The following is a 24485-nucleotide window of genomic DNA, read 5'->3' as shown; positions in this document are numbered from 1 at the left end:
GTGTCACCCTCAGCGAGAAATCGCGGGCAAGGGGACGCACACTGCCTGAACTGTTTCTCAGCCATCACAATAAATATATATATATATAACTTTCTCACAGACAAACAACACCAAATAAGACAGACAAGTTGTACATAGAGCGCTTGCTGAAGACCAGAAGCTAACACTTCCTGGTTCCTGTGACCGTTTTATAGCTTCCGGATCACCGTCACATGCGACGTCACGCGTGACGTAATGACGTTGCACCAATCAAGATTGGAATAGTTGTATAGTAGACTTCAGACGCTTCATGCCGAAGGCATTCCCCAAAGTATCGAGTATCGATGCAGCGGGAGTTCCCTTTACGAAAGGGAACCACAGTTATGGATGTGACGTTTTCACATTATGGATGTTAAGTGTCTAAACTAATGACTTTTGATATAAAACTTAAATAGTAATGGCAAATAATTACAAAACTCTAAATTATCCATGATCCACAGGAATACTCCAGACAGTCTTTTAAAATATACAACTTACATAAACACGCAATACAGCCAAATTGCTCCACGTCATTTATTTTTGTGGAAAGCCAGTGCAGGCCTGAGCGGCGGTCATATTTTGTACCGCCATGCGGTACATCTAGTTTCATTGACAAAATGATAGCAGATCTGATGACACTGAAGTTATACTGAAAGCTTATTGGCCTTAAACGTTCGTTTAATCAGTCAAATTTACCTGGGCATAATAAAAAAATTACTAGGCTATATACATTTACATTATGTGCATCTGAGTTGTGCATATTAGTAGGGAAATTGATCAAAAATAACAATGAACTTTTTTAGCTTCATTGTTCATTTTAAATAAGGAGGCTCTCAGCCTCCCTTACCTCTTCTGATGGATCGCCACTGGGCATACACTGTATAAATTATTATTTTTAATTTTTTTTTTTAGAAATTTAAAGGCCCGGGTATACTTTATTTTCCGTGCTCTATCTTGCGCACAGTCATATCTGCACAGCTATTAATTGGTGGACCAGTTTGACACCACACAATTTCTGATTTATACTCTACCAGATGTCAAAGAGCAGTACATAGTCGTTTCAACATTCTTTTGTCTTAACAATCACCTAGCGTATGTGTTGTTGTGCACACAATGTTAGTGCAAACCCAAAAATTGGGCTACACACGGATGTCCGTAGAACTTTAGATGACAAAAATTGCAGAATGCGGACGACATAAGTTTACATTGGGTTTAAGACAACAAGCTTTCAGGTTCTTGTACTGTATGTTTACTCAAATCATCTCTTCCCTTTCTCTTTCTTTCATAGTGTTTCACAGATATAAATTGCAAAAAGTATTGTTCACTTCTAGTTCATTTTCTACATCATATCCAACATCAATATGAGTATGTCAACCATGCCCACCATTTTTGAGAGTGCAGAGCAGTCCTCATCTACTGAATTGTCAGATGAGCTCACTACGGCCCTTGCTGCGGGGCGCTGGTGGGCGATAATGGAGGTTTCAGACCCCATATCTGAGTATCCTGAGTATGAGGACCTCATCTCAAACCAGTGGTGGGAAACAGTGGAGGAAGGAGAAACATCATGCCCCACATCCCTGGTCTTCAGTGAGGCATCTGAGAAGGCTCATTCCCAGCACTCCGGCTTCTCAGATGGGAAATATGAGGAGGGAGAACTAAAGACCACGAGGCAGTGGAGGCAGCAGAACTCTCTCAGTGCTAAAAAGAGGATCTCACCTCATCCCTGGTCTTCAGTGAGGCATCTGAGAAGGCTCATTCCCAGCACTCCGGCTTCTCAGATGGGAAATATGAGGAGGGAGAACTGAAGACCACGAGGCAGTGGAGGCAGCAGAACTCTCTCAGTGCTAAAAAAGAGGACCTCACCTCATCCCTGGTCTTCAGTGATGCATCGGAGAAAGCTCAACACTCAAGTTTCTCTGATACAACAAGGGCCATGGACCAGAGGAGAAGCTGGAGGCAGAAAAAGCCACAGATAGCACCTGTGCCTGCTGAGTCCCCAAAGGAAGCTCCTGTGCCTATAGGGTCCCAAAACAGAGGACAACTCAGGATCCCTGAACATTTGACTAAACATCTGAAAAAGGCCGCTTTAGAAACACCCATACTCATCCAGTCTCTACCACCACCAGTGGCTTCCTCAAAGGTGCTCACACGCTCCTCACATGGAGCAACAATGCCAGACAAGATCTCGGAGAGGAGAGATCCTAAACACCCTGAGCTGCTGAGGCAGAAGAATATCCAAAAGGGAGTGTCTGTGCCGGCCAAGACCCCACAGAGAACGCTTGCTCCACCGTGTTCCCCACAGCAACCACCCAGTTCTCCCGAGGGAGCACCCATGTCCAGATGGAGTAAGAGTCTATGGAGCACAGGAGCTTCTGTAAGTCCTTTATATCTCTTGATTTTTTACTTATTTTAAAATGTATTCAAACAAGTAAACATTGCCTTTAAAGGAGACATATCATGCTTTTAAATTGTTCCTTTTTACATATAAATCATACATTTGTAGTCTATATAAAGCGGAACTGCAATGCTTGGGTCTGAATTCCTCATTATTATAGCTCCACAGGCCCCTTTTCTACCCTTTTTCTGAGGTGCGTCTCAATCAACCCGTTTTGGTGCGGTCTCTTTAAATACAACTGAGACACTTCATACCCCGCCCCTCTACAGGTTGCAGAGGTTCAACTCCACCCCGTTCAGCCATTTTTGTAGTTTGATAGCAGAGATACGATTATCTAGCGGCACAGAAACTTTTTATTCACAGGGGGGCAAAACAAGACAGGACCAACTATACTAGACTAACAAGACAAGACTAAGACTCAAACAAAAAACTAACAGCTAAGACAGGATCAAACTTAGACAAGACCTTTCTCTGGACACAGTACTCACAGGTTGATATCACATCAGGTATCACATAAGATATAATAATGAACGAGCACAGGACAGCAAACACCAGGGGATTAAATGGGGAGAAACTAATGAGGGAAACAGGTGACAAGGGTAAAGCAATAATGACAAAACGAGGATAAGGAGGCGGGGCAAGAGAACGAGACAACACAAGCACATGGCCCAAACAAATGGCCATGTGCTTGCACATAAAACATGGGCCTGTCATGATCCTGCCTCAATGACAAAGTCAGACTAGCAGGATACTGACACCGCTACAAAGAGGGATATTGCACTTAAATGTCTCATCCTTGCATGGGAGAAGCAGTGGAGGACCTCAAAGATTTCCTGGTTAGACAAGATTACTTTAGACATGTGAAAATGCTAGCTAAGGCTCCACTTCAAAATTAGCCATCAGACTATGTTCAGATATATGTCTGAAAACAGTCTGAAGGCGTAATTTCAAATAGAGATACAATTCCTTTCAGCTAAAATCAGAGTCTCATGCGCTGGTAAGTTTATGCGACTTATATTTATATTTCAACAACTAATTGGAGTAAAATTGATCATTTATCCTCTTGGTCAACTTTTAAAGGGGGGGTGAAATGCTCATTTTCACTCAATGTCCTGTTAATCTTGAGTACCTATAGAGTAATATTGCATCCTTCATATCTCCAAAAAGTCTTTTGTTTTATTATATTTTTAAAAGAAAGATGGCTGTACCGAGTCTTTCCGGAAAAAAAACGAGCGGCTGGAGGCGGGCCGTGTGGGCGAAGCTTAGCTATTTTTTTATGGTTTTTATGGTCTATGGTGCTAACGCGCCGAGCTAGTGACAACACACAGAGACATTTGTTCAACAGTTTTACTCACCGTCCGGTTCCAACGCACGACCGCGAACCTTTATCATTGTGACTGCTCGATCCTTAAGCATTAGACGATCTGCAAATCCGTCGATCTGGGCTTTGTTTATAAAATAATCATCGTCGAAATGCAGGGAACAACAGTCTTACACAACTCCGTTTATGCTCAGGAAAACAAACTCCATCCACGGGTTCCTTAACGCTGGGTTCTTTGGGAATCTGTGCAGGGTTGTCTTGCCCTGGCAACCAAAAACAGACTTCTTTGGTGACAATGGCTTCCCAAAAGCCGGGCAGAGCGCTTTGATGGCGAACTGCTTTCACTCTCTTGCTCTGGTCTACGAGTACGCGCGCGCCTGCGATCTTACCGGAGTCCAGGGAAAACCAGGGAAAATCAGACAGGAAGGCAGAATCATGACAGAACCCCTCCCTTAAGGAGCGGCTTCCAGACGCTCCCTAAGGGAACACTAAACACGTGACATGACAGACTGAGACAAGGACACAAACCAACAAAACATGACAAAAACCAACAACGGCAAACATAAATAAATAATAACAGGGTTGGGGTGAAAAATTAAAAACAATAAACAGGGCAGAGGAGGTGGAGGAAACACAAAGTCCTTGGGGGGCAGTCCAGGGTGAACAGGCGGACTAGGGGTCTTGGGTGGACAGGACGAGGGCTGACGGCGAGGGGTCCGGGCAGACATGGATGGGGACACACGAGGGGATGACTTGGGGGAAACAGTCCGAGGCTGGGAACTCACAGGGGTGCTAGGGGAAACACTAGGCAGTCTGACAGGGGTGGAATCTGACACATGAACAGAAACAGAAGGTGGCAGGACAGGACTCTTGATGGGGGACACAGGAGGCGACACACCAGGAAACAAGACAGGGGATGCTGAAGGTGACTGTGGAGCAGAAACAAAAACAGAGCTCCCCGAAGACGGCTCAGTATTAACGCTCCCCATCACAGAATCGGGGAGATCGTCGTCGGCAGCTGACTGGGGTGCGGCGCTCACGGCAGCTGACTGGGGTGCGGCGCTCACGGCAGCTGACTGGGGTGCGGCGCTCACGGCAGCTGACTGGGGTGCGGCGCTCACGGCAGCTGACTGGGGTGCGGCGCTCACGGCAGCTGACTGGGGTGCGGCGCTCACGGCAGCTGACTGGGGTGCGGCGCTCACGGCAGCTGACTGGGGTGCGGCGCTCACGGCAGCTGACTGGGGTGCGGCGCTCACGGCGGCGCCCCTAGACTCAGGACAAGACATGACGGGGACTTCCAGAATTTGTACCAGACGTTTCAAGTACTCAGACATTGTCTCGGCAGCGACGAGGACAGGCATCTTTTGCGAAGCAGAAACCGACTGTAAGACAGCTTCATCAGCTGAATCAGCCGCTGCTCTCTCTGCAGCACTTACGACTGCAGACTTGGGAACAGCGCCTGCAGTAGCGGGCTCTGGAACAGCGCTTGCAGTAGCGGGCTCTGGAACAGCCTGAGATGAAGAACGAGAGGCTCCCTTTCTCCTCTTCTTTCTCCTTGGTCGTGGAGCAGATGCCACGGACAGACTTGTAACTGGTTGGGGAATTTCAACAGGAGCTGTGACTGGGGCATGGAGGACAGTCTCTGACAGGGCTGATTCAGTCGCGGAGGACTCCGATGGAGAATCCCAAGAAACCCGTCTCCCTCGTTTGCCACGGAGACTTTCAGGGATGACTGAAGCCTCAGGGGTGGACGTGGAGCCAGCCTGATTCCCCTGGGTAACCACAGCCAGGACACGACCCTCCGGGATCACTGACAGCTTGGGTGATGGTGACGACAAGGTGGAATCCCGCAACTCCCTCTGCGACAAACAATTCACCATCTCACCAAACAAGCTTCTCCCGTTCTGCCAGGGGTGGAGGAGCGTTGAGACCCGCAATGAGGTAGCGGTTGAGGAGAATCTCTGGTAGGAACAACCTCCTCTCACTCGCGACCCGGGCGTACTCCTTCAGGGACCGCTCCCCCTGGGGAGGAATTGGCAGCTTGCCATTCCTAGCATCAGAAACAGTCCTCAGCCACCATTGTGCAAGGTCGTCAGGGTTATGCTCGACAAAAGAGGACCTACTGTCTGCTGGGTTCTTTGATGGCTCGTTCATTCTGTTATGTGGAAGCAGGAGAGAACCCAAACGCAGACAGTGTGCAGACATTAACACGGTTTTATTAAGACAAAAATGGGAAAACAAAACCCACGAGGGGGCAAAACAAGACAGGACCAACTATACTAGACTAACAAGACAAGACTAAGACTCAAACAAAAAACTGAACAATAAACTAACAGCTAAGACAGGATCAAACTCAGACAAGACCTTTCTCTGGACACAGTACTCACAGGTTGATATCATATAAGATATAATAATGAACGAGCACAGGACAGCAAACACCAGGGGATTAAATGGGGAGAAACTAATGAGGGAAACAGGTGACAAGGGTAAAGCAATAATGACAAAACGAGGATAACAAGGAGGCGGGGCAAGAGAACGAGACAACACAAGCACATGGCCCAAACAAATGGCCATGTGCTTGCACATAAAACATGGGCCTGTCATGATCCTGCCTCAAGACCAGGGAAAATCAGACAGGAAGGCAGAATCATGACATATCTTAAATGTGAATTTTTGTTTTGATTGAATCTATATATTTTTTGTTTAGATCAAAGATCTAAGATCTAGAAAAATATACTTTGTGCCAAGAAAATACATAGAAAATATTGGTTAGGGCAAGTTATTTATTTTTCATTGGCTCAAGTTATAAAATATAGATGTGAACCATTGCCCTACATTTTTTTAATTGGATGATTGAAAACATTTGTTCAGTGTATATATATAAACTGTATATTTATTTATTTGTCAATGACAACACACATTAATTAGCACTGGTGTTATATAAACAGATCATTTTCATCTGCTGTCGCTGGGCGGATTGAATTCAAACACTAAGCCAAAGAATAGCATTGTAACAACATATATAATTCATATTTTCCACAATTTATGGCTGAAGACAATGGCTATAATAAAACTGATTCACTATTTCAGTATACATTATCTTGCAACAATAGCCTGCATCTCAAACATAAAGGTTTGTTTTAATTGTTATGGCAGATTTAAGTCCAAAGACTTACTATCCTTTACATTTATCAGTGGACCTTTTATATATATATATATATATATATATATTAGGAAGTTTCTTTCGTGCATTTATTTGGTGCATGTTTCACTATTTGCTTTTGCATGAAGTACACAGAAACACTGAATCTCTAAATATCTATTCATATATATGTATTTCTGTAAATTATATTTACATATAATAAACTAACTTTCTGATAGCCTACAGTGTAATATAAAGTGGACTGTGTATGAATGATGATTTGGGATTATATAAACTCGACAGTTAATAAATATGCCTTTTATAAATCAATCTGGAAGTCTAATAACACTTAATAAGGCAGAACACCTCATCAATTCTGCTCCAGATATTATTCTAAACATTCTACTACTTTTATAGTGTACTGACATCTAGTGGAAAAAGAACAACATTGTTAGTACAGGTACAGTACATTTCCTATTGACATCAAACACCGACATTTAGACATGAGGTAAGGTAACCAAAACCCAATGCCTGATAAACATAAACATAACCAAAGCCTGATTATAACCATTATACTTTGATATTTTGTTGGTTTTAACTCATGGTATTTAGTAACTAAATAACTTTAGTAAAATGTATCATGCCAACATCTTAGTGACATCTAAGTTCTAAATAGTATGTGAAATTTGTTAAGATCATTAACACAGTTCCTTATGCAACGAAAAAGGTGTTTGTGCAAAAAAAGATTAAAGAATGGGAGGGACTTTTATATGAACAGCCGTAGGCTGCATCCTATAAAAGTAAAGAAATAATGAAGTTAAGCTAACAAATTTAATTAGATGCTGATTGGACATGTGAATGTAGTGGATGTATAAATCACAAAAAAAACAAAACAAAACAAAAAAACTTCTAGAAATAGCAATGTGACATCATAAACCGCACACAGATCATTTACATTCATGTAACGTTACTCACTGAATTTGCCATGAGGCCTCTTCTGAAATCTCTTGAGGGGGTGAAAGGACCCCACTTTGAATGAGGTTGCCATGCTCTTGATTTTCAAGGTGTGTTCTTGTTAGAGCCTAGCCTTCATTAGAGTTCAAGACTGCTCCCAGGAATGAAATTCGTTGGCCGGGGAGCAGCGAGCTCTTGCCACAGTTGACCCTGAAGCCCAGGTCCTCAAGATGGCAGAGGAGCTGCAGTAGCACCTCAATGCAGTACACGAGATCCGGGGGGCGGAGTTGGATCCAGATATAAGGGGTGGAGATTGGTAGGTTTAGGGGTGGGTTTAGGGATTAAGGGGTGGAGATGGGTAGGTTTAGGGATCAGGGGGTGGAGATGGGTAGGTTTAGGTATATATAAGGTGGGAGGAGTTGGATCTGGATCCGACTCCTCCCCGTGGATTTCTTGTTCCGCAGTGAGGACCATCTCAGGACCTGGGATCTGTGGGTGCATAGCTCCTGTTCTGATTGGGCTATAAGCAGATAATTGTTGAGATAATTGAGTATGCGGATGCCCGTCTGTCTCACAGGGGAGAGAGCCGCGTCTACGCACTTCGTAAAAGTATGCAGAGCTAAAGAGATGGACAGTATATTGGTATCCTTCTTGGGGACGAGGATGTAGCGACTGTAAAAGCCTGACTATCTGCATTGAAATGGGAAATTTCTCCACTGTACCTTTTCCCAGCAGTAACCTCGTTCTATTATCCCCAAAATCCACCTTGACGCTCTGGGGATGGCTTGCCAAGCACAGAGTCGAGTGGTATATGGTTGAAGGCTGTGTCCGGCCACGATGGGACTTAACCCTTTCTCCTCTGTCCTAAGGCATCAGGCGGAGGCGTGGCTTGACTTCCGGCTCCGCTTTTGGCTGGGGCTGGACGGGCGCTGAGGCTGGCTTGGGTCGCTGCTGAGTCGGCGGGCCGTCTTGGAGCGACTGGAGGCAGTGGTGGAGCTGGCTCTTTTAGGCAAGAAGTGATGCATAGCCTGCGATGACTTCTGGGCCTCGATGTAGCGTTCCTCAAAGCCATCCACCGTGGAGCCGAACAGGGAGGGAGACGGGGGAATCAAGAAGAGCCGTCCTGTCGGCGCCCTTAATCTCAGTGAGATTGAGCCACAAGTGCCACTCCAACATCACTAGGCTGGCCATAGCGTGGCCGATGGCTTGTGCGGGGGCTTTTGTAGCACGCAGGGCCAAATCCGTTGCACTGTGCAGCTCTTTGAACATAGCCAGGTCAGGTCCAGACTCGTCCATATGGGGGCAGAAACCTGGAGTACTGCCATTGTGTGTAGTGCAGAGGCTGGCTGTCCGTCAGCGGCGAGCGCTCTGGAAGCGAGTGCTGACGTGGTCCTGCAGGGCTTGGAAGGGTGGCTAGCCTTGGTCTTCCAGCGGATAGCCGTGGGCAGGCTGATAGAGATGCGCAGAGTCAGCTTCTTCCACTGGAGGGAGCTTCGTGTAGCCCTTTTCTTCGGCTCCGTCAACCGTGGAGAGAGCAAGAGTGGAAGAAGAAGAAGAGTGGGCGAACACAGAGTAGGGGGTGTGCCATGTCTTAGTGAGTCCCTTGCAGACCTCCAGGAAGAATGGGGCTGTACGCCGACAAGAGGCCCGTTGGCGGCGCCCCGGCAGCAGGAACTATTCGTCGAGAGGGCTCTTCTGGGGCCGACCATTCCAAGCCGAGTTCTTCAAAGGCTTTAGTGAGGACTGGCAAAAGCTCCAGAGTCCATGCGAGGCCGTTCGTCACTGTTTAGGCGGTAGAGGGGCAGAGTCATCACCGGAGTTCGCCCACTCTTCACAGTCAGAGGCGGCCAGAGACTTCGAGTCTAGTTCTTCCCCAGACCCACCAAATGAGACCAAGCCACTCATGCCAGATGAGGGGCATTGGTCCTCGCGGGTGAAGAAAACAGGGGACTCGTTGCGTTGAGGGGAGAGCAAGGCACACGGTGAGAGCAAGGCACGCGGGCGCTGGACCGACATGAGCTCGCTTCTGCCCTGCTGCTCAGCCTGGCGGCTCCACTTCTTCTTTCGCCTCGGCTCGAGAGGGGAAGGAGATGAGGGAGCGGCAGGTTCACTGAAGAGCACGAGGTTCAGCTTCTCACAGTGCTGGCAGCTTTAGTCCAGAGGTGCCGCCTCGGCGTGGGCGCGGCCCAGGAAAGAGGCACACTCAGAGTGCTCATCCAGAGCGGGCAGGTGAGCCCTCCACTAGCCGCATTTACGGCGTGACATTTGCAACAACGTCGCTGGAAATTTGCTCTTGAAGTTGCTCATGTATTTAAGTCGCCGGATGGCCGCAGGGGAGATGCTAAATCAGCTTGCTTGCAAAGCATCATGTTCATTCCTCTGCGAGGCTCGTTCGACTGCGAGAAGAGGTGAGAGAGAGGCTTCAGTCTTCTTCAGAGCAGCGCTATGATCTTCGCGCTCAAGGAGAAAGATTTTGACTGACAGCGTTTCTGCATGACTTCTATAGGTAGTCAACCCGCCCTTTTTGGCGAATTAAAATGCCATTTGTCTATACAGTTGCTCAGACGTAAACCAATCAGGCTTTAGGATTTGGAGAAAAGAGGAGAACTTTTCCTCAATAAGTGTTAGCTAAAATGTGAGTAAACAGTCTCGAAGGGGAACACATTTCCTGTTCACTGAAGTAAAAGAAACACAAGCCAACAATAATCCAATGTGTTTTTGAGTTCAAGTCAATGGGAATACTTCTGAAAATCTGTTTTGTGAATGTTCAGATGTTTTCTGGCTTATCATTTTATATTAGTGAAATATGTAGCCTATTGCAGATTTGTCAAATCACCCTCTATCGTTATAGTATTTTTAAAAATGAAAATTTCAGGAGCCCTGGTACAAATGCTAATAATTATAATATTAATAATAATAATAAGAAGAATATTAATCATTATAAATTAGTGATTAAATAATGATAACTGTTGGTAGATTAAACGTATTCAACAAAAAAGAAAGGGTAAGCAAAATAATGGAGATTTTGTTCTCTTCATCATGACACAAATGTGATGAAAACCGCTTGAATGCATTCAATAGTTTAACACGTATGCATGCAACATAAATGTAATATTAACCTCTTATTTAGATAACATGCTTTGAGTGTTTCATCAAGCTGTGTGGGAGAATCGATGCATAGAGAACCGAACCTCTCCTTATCAGTGAAGTTGCTGATCTCTAAATTATACTGTTCTACACTTTACAGCATTCATTTGTAAATCTGATGTAAACAAACAAATAAAGCATTTGAACGTGTTTGATGTTATATGTCATCACTCTGAAATAAGTTACTGAAAAGTGTATTATTGTTCAGTAGGGGGCGCCCTTAATTAGTCTTTCTATCTTTAGAATATGTGCTAAAGAAATACAAGTTTATATATAAGTTCTCGTGTCTCCAAACAATTGTATCTGTTTGTCATACGTGAGGTGTTAGGTCTAGGTCTAGGTCTATACTATGAGATGTTATCTTAACTATAACTGCCTGGAAGAAAGAAAGAAAGAAAGAAGAAAGAAAAAAATACGTCAGAATTTGGAAGATTTAAATGCATACTAAGACAGAATCAGAAATAATAATTATAATGTATGCAGAGGTCATGTATAATAATGTATAGATGATAGTAATGGTTTTCAAAAATGCAGATGCCAGACCCGTTTATGCTGCCTCTCACGAGCACGTTGGAAATCCATCCCGTTATTTCCCTGCGTGCTGACGTCACTTACCGAAACTCTCGCGCGTGTGGCCTGCAGTTCGGACAGCGGTCAGATCATCTGATCATCAAACACCAAAAACTCTCACCATGGGAAACTGTCAAGTGAGTTTTAAATTTCATTTTTTCCCCTGCTAATGCACACTTTACACACGCCACAGAGAGACAGAGAGAGTGTGTGTTAGTGTAGCATCCTGCGCAGAGTTTGATACGGGACTTAAATCTGTTTTTAAGAGAAGGAAAGAAAAATGAATACAGTGACAAAAGAATAAAGACAGTTAAGATGTCTGATCTGGGCTGCGATGCCACGCGATGCTTTTGGGAAACAGCCCTTATCGTGTAAACTGTAATTATCCACGATTGTTTTTGCTGTTAAATGTTGAAAAACTATTTTTCCACTTTTCGAATATGTCTTACGGTGATTTAGATTATAAGGTTATATGAAATCGTAAAGGGAAGGACTGTATTAGAATCCCGTTATGAATGAGTCAGAGGAAATGCTTTGGGAGGAGACTGTGAGCTCTTCATATTGCCAGTGCAGGGCCTCGGTCTGGGTTGCAGTGTGTGTGTGTGTGTGTGTGTGTGTGTGTTTGGACAGGGCGCTTCCGTCTCAGCATTCCTGAGCCGGCCTTTTGTTCATATGGGGGAGACTGAGGGGAATAGTAGCTCACTAACCTCTTCAGTCACACACACGCACACACACACTCCATAGACGTAATGGTTTTTATTCTGTACAAACTGCATATTCTTTACCCTTACACTAACCCTATCCATCACAGAAAACTTTCTGCATTTGAGTATGATTTTTTATAAAATAAAATAAAAAGTTCCCATAAGGTCAACATTTACTGGTATTACTTTCCTTGTGTTGAGAGGACATTTGGTCCCCTATAACATAACACAGACACACACACACACACACACACACACACACACACACACACACACACACAGTCAAGTCACCTTTATTTATATAGGTTTTTTTTTTTACAATACAGATTGTTTCAAAGCAGCTTTACATTGATAACAGGAAAATAATGCAAAAGAAGATGGCGCTTTTCCACTGCATGGTACGGCTCGGTTCGGCTCGGTACGGTTCTATACAGCGTTGGCTGTTGTCTACTGGCTATTTAAATCTAGCGGGTTTAGTATCTCGTGTCGTAAATACAATGACGCTGGTAGTGATGATTTTGTCTGACCAATCAGTGATCTGCAGTGTTTTCACGTCACATTTTAGTATCGGTACGGTACGGTACGGTACGCTTGGAACCCCAACAGAGGTGGTACCATTTAAAGCGAGCCGAAGCGAGCCGTACCGTACCGTACCATGCAGTGGAAATGCGTCATAAGTGAGCCGTACTGAACCGAGCCGTACCATTTTTGTTGTAAAAGTTATTAATTTAGTTAATTTATCTATATTTAGCTCTGGAGAAAACTGTGATGTCATCATCCAGCTCAGTTCAGTTCTCATATAATGATGTCAGTGCAAGGCAGATCAATAATATCATTGAATATTTAGGCTATTCTGTGGTGAAGTAAATACTACAGAAAAAAACAAATGTAATTTTTTTTTTTTTTTGTAATTTCTAAAGCTTGTAGAAATCAAAGTGTAAATATCAACATTATAAAATTAAGTAAAACCTACTCGACTTTCTGATACTGGTGTTCCCATCATGCACTGGGGCATGAATATTATTAAAGTTACTTTTTATCTGCTGTTTCCCAGCTGTATTTACATTGTTTTATCTTTGTTTGCAAAAGAAATTTTGACTTATCATTGTTTCTTTCAGCTCTGTACTGATTTCTCTGATAATTTTTGCTGATTTAGTATTTATTTATTAACATCTAATTTATCTCTTGATTGATGGTTAGATTTGGTGGCGCTCATTTATAATATTTTTATTTTATAATGGCAGTTTTTTGGGGGATATATGGTATGTATATACACCATTGCAGCAGTAATAAATGTTTTAGGACTTTTAAATCTTTAAATACTTTTTTCATTTAAGTATCATAACAGTGGTTTGCTTTAAACACATTATTCTTGATCGCTCCAAGAATTGCTACCATTAAGCGAAAACTATTTAGCAATAATAAGCAGTGACAATTTATTTTTTTTTAATGTAAGAGGAGTAGTTGCAACAGTCTGACTTCTTATATTAAATTTAAATGTTTTATCAATATTTAATGTTATTACTGGTGGCACATCTAAATGTCCTCCTCATCCAATAATAATGACTGCCAGTGTCATAGTAAGCAAATTCACTGAATGCTGAATGCTAAAACATGAATTAAGTGACCTAATTCATGTGACCTTCTAATACAAACATAATGAACATTGAAAATGATTATCTTTGGTTTTATTCAACAGCCAACAGTTTTTCCTTATGAAGACTTTGACGTAGTTGCCGACATAAAGGCCATCCGCAAAGCCTGCAAAGGTTTAGGTGAGATGTTTATGCCAGTCTTATATTTGATTCCGTATGTCTATAGAATGCAATTACAATTCGACATGCAGTTATAGTTAGTCTGCTATTTACAGGCTATTTTCATAACCGGTGGATGCATATGAATGACATTTTCTATCAAATTTTCAAGGAACTGATGAGAAAGCCATCATAGAAATCCTAGCCAATCGATGTGCAGCTCAGAGAATGGAGATCAAACAAGCATACTTTGAGAAATATGATGATGTGAGTATTCTGAAAACCTTTTTATGTCAAAGAAATAGTTAAAAAAATATATTTTAAGAATAAAGAGAATGCATTTCAAGGTTAATGTTTTCTATGAAGGAGTTGGTGGATGTTTTGAAGAGTGAGCTGTCTGGTAACTTTGAGAATGCCATCATCGCCATGTTGGATCCTCCTCACGTGTTTGCTGTTAAAGAGCTCAGGAAGGCCATGAAGGGCGCTGGCACCGACGAGGACGTCCTGGTGGAGATCCTGTGCACTGCTACCAATGCTGTATGTCTGTTTTGAATTGAAAACCTCTGCAAGTTCCTGTGTCCGTCACTGTTATCAAAGCAGGGAAAAATGTTTGTCTGTTACTAATATGTTTACAGTTAAATAGATTTAGAAATTGAAGTGAGTCATTTCCTACTTTTTGTTTTCCAACAGGATATTGCCACTTACCGAGAGACCTACACCTACGGTAAGAACGACTCAACCAAGATGCTTTCAACACTGTATAATAAGCAGTTGTTGAAAAAACTTAAAGTGCCCAGATTATGCTTTTTCGAATATTACCTTTCATTAGAGGTCGACCGAGAGTGGATTTCACCGATAGTGACAAAAATAAAAAAAAACAGTACTGAACCATGAAAATGTGCTAAATGAAATAAATATATTAATATGAATTACAAGAACTGAGAAGTTCTACAGAACAAAATTCTACAGAAAATAATTTAAACATTAAAATATTACATAATTACAGGTCAAATGTGCGTTTCTTTAGTTATAACATAGAGACGTATATACATTTCATAGGTGACACTTTGCAAGTCCCATTTGTTGACAAGGACGTATTAGCTAGCTGACATGGACTATATGCATTATGCAATATACATTTTACTGCATGTTTTATTATTTGAGCAATACAATTGTACCTTGATCATTCATGTTAGTTCATAGTGCATTAACTAAGGTTAACAGATAAAATAAAACTTAAACCTTAATTTAAACAATATATCGCAATACAAAAATGCATCAATATGTATCATGGATAGTGACAATATGTATTTTGTATAATTCACCAAAAATGAAAATTTCTTTGTGAGGAAAGAATTCAAGTTTACAGAGTTTTAGTGTCAATACTTCATTAAACTACTATATATTTTGTTGAATATAATGTTCAATAATGCAATGGTGTAATATTTGTGGGTCCTGGTAATGACAAATGTCTTATGGTACCAATAAAAAGTGGCCTACATTATTTTAAATGTATCTAGTCAGTGACATTTGTCTTCATATTTCTGACATTACAAAATTTCTACCAGGATTTGACCAGATTTTAGATTCATGATGTTTCAAATAATTTAGTAAAGAATCAAAAGACAATACAATGGGTGAAAAAATCCAACAGACTTGTTGAGACTGTTGAGGTGGGAAAAATATTTTCCTTCATCTTGAACAGTTTTTCTATTGTTTTATCAAATGAAAAAACCAACTGTGTGTTGTTGTCTACAGTGCATGACAGGGATTTGGAGGCAGACATTGAAGGAGACACCAGTGGGGATGTTAGGCGACTACTAACATTTCTTCTCCAGGTAAATCCTCTTCATTCTGAATCAAAATGGTTGCTTACATCTTACAAAATGACTACACTGCAGTCCTGGGCGACACGAAGAGCTCGCTGTCAGCCTGTGTTTAGCACCCCTCCCCTTTCCTCAGGTCCTTATAGGGCGGAGGCTCTTGGCAGTGGTTCAGATCCCCTTTCATTAGATAAGTGGAGGCAGGATTCAATGACGTGACTCAGATTGGATTTCACTCTCTCGGTCAATACTTTCTCTCTTGTAGGGTAACAGAGACGAGAGCTACGAGGTGGACGAAGCACTGGCAGAGCAAGACGCCGTCTCACTGTTTGAAGTAGGGGACATTCAACACCATCTCACTTTATAGATATTCATACGTGAAGCCTGGTTCTAGCACACGTCTGGAAACACAATATAAAATGTGTGGACAGCATCTAAAAAAAATGTTTTTTAACTTATGGTATGTATAACTTTAGACAGATAGGGTTTACAAATCATTTGAGGTTTATAGAACATTGCATTTGTAGGGTGATTTTGAATGGATTCAAGAAACATTTCTGATTATTATCAATGTAGAAAAGATTTCTGCTTCCTAATATTTTTGTGGAAATCTATTTTTTTCTGGATTCTTTGATGAATAGAAAGTTCAAAAGAACAGCATTTATTTTAAATAGAAATATTTTATAACATTATAAATGTCTTTGCTGCCAGTTTTGATCAATTTAATGCATCCTTGCTGAATTAAAGTATTGAACAGAAGTGTATAATATTGAATTATTATTATTATTATATTATATTTATCCGTATTTAGATTAATGTGTTTAACTGCATGTCATTTATGAAATGCATTTAATTTAACACAGTCGGTTAAATGCTGTTCTCTGTGTCTAAAAGGCTTATCATGGTTTAGATGCAGTTAATAATTTGATATTTTGCTTCATTGTTTATCTCAGGGATTTCCAAAAAATGTTGAACCCCTCAGACCTAAAATATTGACATGACGTACCTCCTGAGATTTTCAGTTAATATTTCAGTCACTTAATACATTTATATGTTCACAGTTCTCTGATGTCAGTTAATGGTCATATGACATGCAAACAAATAATATATTTATAAAATACAATATATATATATATTTTGTTTGCATATATATTTGTATATATTTTATTATGATTTAGTGCAGTTTCCTCCAGTTTGGGAAAGCCTGGTCTATCTAAACATACAAATATGTATGTGTGCTACAATGTTCAAATACATGTTAATATGAATTTGAACATTGTAGCACACATACATATTTGTATGTTTAGATAGACCAGGCTTTCCCAAACTGGAGGAATGTCCAGTCTTATTCCAGTTTATTAATATATGTTTTAATGATCTGTAAGGCTGGAGAGGGCGGCTTTGGCACAGACGAGTCAACTTTCAGCTTCATTCTGGCCACCAGGAACTACTTACAACTGCAGGCCACATTCAAAGCCTATGAAGCCGTGAGTTTTTATTCTGTTTTATGAGCTTAAAGGGATAGTTCACCCTAAAATGAAAATTAGGTCATCATTTACCCATCCTGGTGTTGTTCTAATGCAATTTGCCCTTGTTTTTGGACCACAAGAGTATCAGATACAAAAGTATCATAGAATGATCTCATGCAACACGTGTAGTATATTCCAAGTGTTCTGGGCTAATATAATAGGGTTTAGTGAAAAACAAACCAAAATGTAATGTATTATTTAACAAAAATCCTGACCTTGGCTGTTGGTCTTTGCGGGACGTGCGCCCTCTTCAGACTCTGTGCCGCAGTCACTACGACTCGCCCAGAAAAAGCACACAAGATGTGAGAAATACAGATTAATAAAATCACAACATAAAATACAATCCATGTACTTTCTTCTCTGATGTTCATATTCACATCTGTCAACTGTCATTCTGACTGTCATCTGACAACCAGAGTTCAGGTCTGGAGATATTCAACTAAGTGAAGAAAGTACACTTAGTACATACTTTTTTGGGATTCTAGTAGACTTGTGTTGCATGGGATCATGCTGTGATATTGCATATTTTTCTAAGCTTGATGCTGGTCACTATTCACTGCCATTATATGGACGAGCATGAGCAGGACATTTTTTTTTTAATTGTGGTATGAAAAAGAAAGAAGGGCATACAGCATTAGGACAACACCAGGGTGAGTAAATGATGACTTAATTTTCATTTAAGGGGGGGACTATCCATTTAAAGTAATAATTTAGTACAATAAGTTGTCTTAGTTTTCTTGTAGTAGCTCTGGATTACTTTTAGATTGTATTTCATGTTCTCCAACAGATTTCTGGAACTGAGATTTTGGATGCGATTGATAAGGAAACCTCTGGAACTCTGAAGGACTGCTACGTCACACTTGGTTTGTATTGTAAACACTGGCCTTTTGTAGTATGAACAGCAAGGAAATCACATGACATCTGATTTTGAAATAGAAAGCTTTGAAAAAGTTGTTCAATGTCGAGTAGTGTCTACAGCTTGTAGTGTGTCTAAATTCACCCAATTGCAGAGCTGGTGCAAACATCTACACATCGCTATGATCAGATGCTTTTCTCACCGCTGTCATTTGTTTTGTTTGTTATTGAAAGGAAAGCATGCAGCACATATTTACATATTCACGTCAGTCTTAGCAGTGTGTGTGGCGTCGGGATGTTCGGTTACATTATACCACTGCAAAGTAAATAAGTTAATTTTTACCCCTACACGAAGAATGAGAATGAACTTCACAACTTTGAAGTGCAAATACACGAGATATGAGAACAAAGCCAAACTGCTATGTTAAAATACTACAATATTAGAGTTTCCAGCTTTCATTATTTGTATAGCAATTCTTCACTTGTTTAACACTTTCTATCTAACCCATAGTGAGGGTTGCTAAGAACCCCCAGCTATTCTTTGCCCGGAGGCTGAACGCCGCCATGAAAGGTGCCGGGACTGATGAAGACACTCTCATCCGCATCATTGTGTGTCGCTCAGAGGTATAATACCATTCCTCATTTTGTATGCTTTGAGTAGTGTTAAGGCCCATTCACACCAAGAGAGATAACTAGATAAGTACATTAGCGACGCGTCCACACCAACGCATGTTATTCTAAGCACATGCTGCAGTTTTGTCGTCTGTCACTTTAAATGTTCAAGGCAGGATGAATTCTGATTGGCTGTCATTGATTTTATCATTCATCAGCTAGAAAAAAAATCATTCCTAAAGTGATTTCAATTACATTGTTTCTGTGCCATTATTGGACTCTGCTATTCTGTTATATTTAGAATGATTTTTAGAATTGTATCTTTGTTATCCTTAAAGTTATCGTTGTTGGTGTGAACGGGCCTTCTATCAGTATTACTAGTCATTTTGGGTGTGTTCAGAATGGAATACTAGAGTGTTGTTTACTGCACAGCATTTATTAAATGCTGACATTTTTAGAAAGTAGCATGTGAAACAGCATGCAGTAAATATTTCAAAAAGTGGTATGCATTTTAAATCCAGTATTTTTAATTTTATTCCTAACTTTGGAATATTAACAGTCATGAATGATATTGCTCTACCATTCAAAAATTTGGGGTCGGTAGGATATATTTAAATGTTTTTTTTTTTTTAAAGAAGTGTCATATGCTCAGCAAAGGCTGCATTTATTTGATCAAAAATACAGAAAAAATATTATGTGAAATTATTTGTGAAATATTATTTCAATTTAAAATTGAAAGTTTTCCATTTTAATTCGTTTAAAAATGTGATTTATTCCTGTGATGCAAAGCTGAATTTTCAGCATAATTACTCCAGTTACGGATTCCACCATATCTTTATGTACACAATATTAATCTTTTACATTGTAATCCTTTTATTTTTAATATTTGAACACACCCCGTTTTCAGACCAGCATGCCCATGGGCGAACAAATGGGCTCAAATGCATTTTCTATTTAAACAACGTGGCGAAGGACATGAAAATGATAACTGCGTCAGGCTGAAACTAGCAAAGAACACTTGCCTGTCGCCGCATTGTGCATGGTGTATGATAGGGCCCATTGTCTTTACTGCCACTTTTGATCAATTTAATGCATCCTTGCTGAATAAAAGTAATAATTTCTTTCAAAGAAAACAAACTTTTGAATGGTATTGTATTCCAGATATTTCATGCATGCATTTGCATACCGTGCACAGTATATAGCAAACACTATAATTAGTATAATATGCTATTCTGATCATAGACATTGATATTTACCATGAAGTGCATTGTACTGTAATTGCACAGAGATCAGAGATTAGATTATTTTAGACCATCTTACAGAACAACCTGTAATGGACATTCTTCTGCTTGAGTAGATTGATCTGGAGACCATTAAAGACATGTACCTGGAGAAATATGATGTTTCTCTGAAAGAGGCCATCAGCTCGGAGTGCGGTGGAGATTTCAAGCGACTCCTGCTGGCCATCCTTCACTGAGAGACGCACATTCAGACCCAGTGCGCAACATGGACCAAGGAAGCTTTCATTATACAGTAGTCCCAATCAAGGCAAACTAACATGACTAGTTTTCTGTCTTATAGTCTACAAACACATTTTTTATATTGCTAAGTTTAAAGGGACAAAACCTTCAAGTACAATATATTTAATATTAATATTTTACTACACAGTGCAAATATATATGCCTGTATAAATTATGAATATACATAGCACCACTCAAAAGTCTCATGAACAGCTGTCCTCATAAACAGAGTCATGGATTAGTGTCCAGTTTCTGTGACGTTCCTTGTTCTTGAAACTAAATTGGCCAGTTGGATTTGTTTAAGTGGAGTCTTGTGGTTTCAAGGATTTGAAGATAACTTTGTTAGCCTACATTATGATAATTATGAGTTGAGAAGTAAGAACATAAATGATGTAAGACCAGCATTTTTATTTAGTCAAATAGCAGTCATCAGACCATTTTCCTGCCAGTAATTTGCCATATAAAAACCTCACTGTTTTACTGGCCATTTCAAAATGTGCATGACTATGTGAATTCTGAATATGTGTGTATGACTTCATGAAGCATGCAGAGAAACTCTGCAATTACAATGTAACATTTTTGGTCAGCATAATAATGTATGAGACTTCTATGCAGCTAATATGTCAACCTGTGGTAAAATATCTGCATTATTGAAGTGACTGTTTTATTCACCTGATCATTAATGTAACTAACATAAGACTAAAGTATTTATATCATTTAGGTGGAATATTTTAATATAACATGCATTATATTTTAATATATGTTTAACACAAGAATAAAGGCAGAGTGCTGCTACCCCCTGTCATTCAGTAAATTTAGAGCTTAATATTTGAGACATGACTATTAAATTAAACTAAGTTTGAATAAATCACATGAGATGGATCTTGGACTATCTTCTGTATTAACACAATTGTATTTCATTCAACTGAATAAAAAAGCTGTTCAAAGTACACCGGGGTATCTTGCAAAGTTACTGGAGAACTAGCATTATTAATCTATAATTTTCTCTTTATTTATTTATATGGGTATTTTTTTTATTAAACGTCTGTTAAACTTGCTATTATTTAGCAGCACCTGCCATTGTCCTATCACGTAAGAGGAGTTGTCACGTGGTATATGTTACTTTTCTCACCGGTGGTTGAGATGGCCCAATCACAGTTGCTTGTGATTGCTTGATTACTGGATATGTGTTTCTCTCGAGCAACCGAAGCAATGACCATAGACAGTATAAGAAGTGGACAGACAGAGCCATCTCATTGAGACAAGTGAAGGCCATTTTTAGCGATTTTTTTAGCACTTCCGTTCTTGACGCGCAGACTCAAACGGCAATGACACACATCTGAGTAAGTGAGCGAGGGAAGGGAACATAAACATGAGAAGTGGACCGTCCTCCGTCCACTTCACTTCGACAACCGACCTCACTACTGGGGTGATCTGTAACACAGGCTGGGGAGAGATGTAGAGAGGTCGTTTGCTGAAATAAGATCCACACATTCTAAATTTATTCAAGAATGTCATTGAAGAACAAAGAATGATTACTTTTGAATAATGTGAACAATTTAAAGTAAATTGTATTTCTTTAAGGACTTTTCACAAAAAACAATTGCTGTGTGTCTGTATCGTACTGTATTCCTGTCACATAACAGTTCTGTCACTGTTGCCATCCACATATTTAATGTGAATTTTGGGATTTCACCAAAAGATGCACAAACAAGTGCTCAATTGAGCTGGATAATGTTTTTATCTTATAAAAAGACGTGCATAAACTATGATGGAAACATATTTACCAGATAAATCCCTCAGTGTGAAAAAAAAAAAAAAAAACGATTCATTATCATAAATATCATAAGAGGTTGGTCACTTTTTTAATGAACTGTTGAAACAATCCCCACCCCCTAACAGCCATATACTTTATCCAACTATTTTAGCATATTTGAAGTTAGCGTGAATGCAAATCATCAAATCAAACTAGAGAAATAGCTAGATTATGCAAGTCATATGCCTAACTGTTATATCTGTAATACAGTGATTGATATGCAATATTTTTCTTTCCTGAAAATTCGTTTTTTGGTCATAAAATCTACAATGTTGCTCACAGTCACACACCACGTCTCATGTAAGATCAAAACGGTGATGCTAGTGTATGATATTGATGACAATGACATCACCATAGATATTTGCTGACTTGTCAAACTCACAGTGTTCCTGGTCTCACAAGTTATCATAATCCATTAGGCCTATTGCACATTTAAGAGAATATAATCTGATTACTTTTTGATTACTTTTGACCTAACTCGTTACCACATTGATTTGAGATGGATAATCTTGAACCATACTGATATAAAAATACAAAGAGAAAGAAAATATTCTTTATGAACACCATAAAGTGCATTACGTGTCAGGGTTTCCCAGACAGGGGTTAGTTTGTGAGTTTAAGATAAGTAAGGGATAATCCACGGCTAGCCATGCATTAAAGGATTTTAATGCACGACGTAGAGGCGCGGAGGGTGGTTGCCTCTACGAAGTGGTTCTTCGCCTCTACGTCGTGCATTAAAATTCTTTAATGCATGGCTAGCCGTGGATTATCCCGCTTATACCTTGGTTATTTGCCAAGTTAAAAATAAGTTAAAGCTGTAACTGATGTTTACAGTGTAATTTTTTAACAGACGTGTAGAAATGACGGTTATTTCTTAAGTTTAGGCTCGTCAGTTCTTGCACTCCGTCCGCTTTAAATAAAGTAGAGCCATCGGATTGCTTTTATTTGAATGAATTCACATTTATTTAAATTCATTATTAAAAGAGAGAGACAGAGAACTGAAGGAGAAGGAACAGAGAGAGAGAGAGAGAGAGAGAGAGAGAGAGAGAGAGAGAGAGAGAGAGAGAGAGCGGGTGAAATGAGCGGGTGCCTGCGGTCACCCGCGGTTACAAGTCATCCAAAAATATTTTTAATGATATTCGGGTCGCGGTCGGTCGGGTCGTTTGAAATAAAGATGCCAATTAAACCTTTGTCATTTTATATAGTTTTAGACACAATTTTCTATGAATACGTTTTAAATTTCATTTACACTTTATTGGCTGAATAGGCTAACTGGCGCGAAGATGACGCACGAGCTCAGTCTGCAGGTAGAGATGGAGGCGGCAAGAGAAAATAGGCGAAGACTGGGGAGTGGAAGCTCCGCAAATACACAAATAGAAAGAGCAAAGTGTGGGAGACATTTGCCGAAATAATGAAAGATGATGACCAAAGTGCTGGCTTTGTCATGTATAGGCTACTTCTTGCGATGCTATTTACACATTTGATATAGCCACAAAACTGGCACGACCAACCAGGCACGGCGCCAGGATTCCAGTTTTGGATAAGCCAGACCAATTGTGGGTGGGCCTTAAATTAAAAATGTTAAATAAAATAAAAATAAAAAAACGTTATCCAATCACTGCTTAACCTAATAAAAAATATTGACTAATATAGCCTACTGTTATATTATCTGTGCGTATACATAATATAGATTTTAATAGCTTGATGCTCTTTAAATATTGTGTTGCATTGTAAAAGTAAATCCGCGATCGCTCTCCATGGTTCTGACCAAAGAAGAGAGCTTTGGAATTTCCATTATGCATATACCTGCTGCATTTTCCGATAACATTGTCTCTTAGCGCGCTGCGATAACTTAACTAAAGGTATACTACTGTACCACTAAAGGTGTATCATTGCGTCTTCAGGGCTATCATCCACTCGCGAGGCAGAGGCGCTGAGAGGCAGAGGCGCCAGCGCCCTCAGCAACGGCGCTGTTTTTGGTAAAACATGATTTTGACGACTTCATTAAGTTTTGTTTTATAGAAAACTCTTTTTAAAAGATTTTCGTTTTGTATAAATTGTATCTTAATTTTGATCAATGTTTTATCAATCAATTGCCCGTATTTATTAAATAAGAAGCAAATATATAGCAGACAAAATAAGGCGCCGGTACGCGATCACTGCATGTGAACTGGAGGGCGCCGAAACTCAGCTTGTGCCTCACAGATTTGATAAATATAGGCTATATATTACAGAAAGCTTGAAATGTCTACTTTTAAACGAAAATATTCAAACCAAAATAAATAGGCTATACTCTCTGATTATGTAGGCTAATCCATATGAAAT

The 24485-nt window shown here is 40.2% G+C and overlaps 1 protein-coding gene across 2 annotated transcripts; it reads left to right on the top strand.

The window, feature by feature from the left end:
• The first annotated feature begins 11573 nt into the window (after positions 1–11573).
• anxa13 (annexin A13) lies at positions 11574–21310 on the top strand. Of its 2 annotated transcripts, none has more exons than XM_081352510.1 (11): positions 11574–11684; positions 13951–14026; positions 14178–14272; positions 14372–14542; positions 14696–14729; positions 15764–15843; positions 16094–16162; positions 17214–17315; positions 18145–18220; positions 18724–18836; positions 20182–21310. In XM_081352510.1, the coding sequence occupies exons 1-11, from the start codon at positions 11670–11672 to the stop codon at positions 20299–20301; spliced, it is 951 nt and encodes a 316-aa protein (XP_081208636.1). In that variant the 5' UTR covers positions 11574–11669; the 3' UTR covers positions 20302–21310. The 2 variants fall into 2 exon arrangements, with proteins under 2 accessions (XP_081208636.1, XP_081208637.1); XM_081352511.1 differs by having other exon boundaries at positions 11598–11684; positions 14375–14542.
• The last annotated feature ends 3175 nt before the right edge of the window (positions 21311–24485 follow it).

This window comes from Scardinius erythrophthalmus, assembly GCF_964197995.2.
Source record: "Scardinius erythrophthalmus genome assembly, chromosome: 22".
Taxonomy (NCBI): domain Eukaryota; kingdom Metazoa; phylum Chordata; class Actinopteri; order Cypriniformes; family Leuciscidae; genus Scardinius; species Scardinius erythrophthalmus.
Note: the sequence above shows the minus strand (reverse complement) of the source record. Positions and strands in the feature narration are given on the sequence as shown.

Coding starts and splice junctions, on each gene's coding strand:
- anxa13 (XM_081352510.1), top strand. Junction 14,027..14,177: donor CAAAGCCTGCAAAGGTTTAG/GTGAGATGTTTA, acceptor CAAATTTTCAAG/GAACTGATGAGAAAGCCATC. Junction 18,837..20,181: donor TCATTGTGTGTCGCTCAGAG/GTATAATACCAT, acceptor CTGCTTGAGTAG/ATTGATCTGGAGACCATTAA.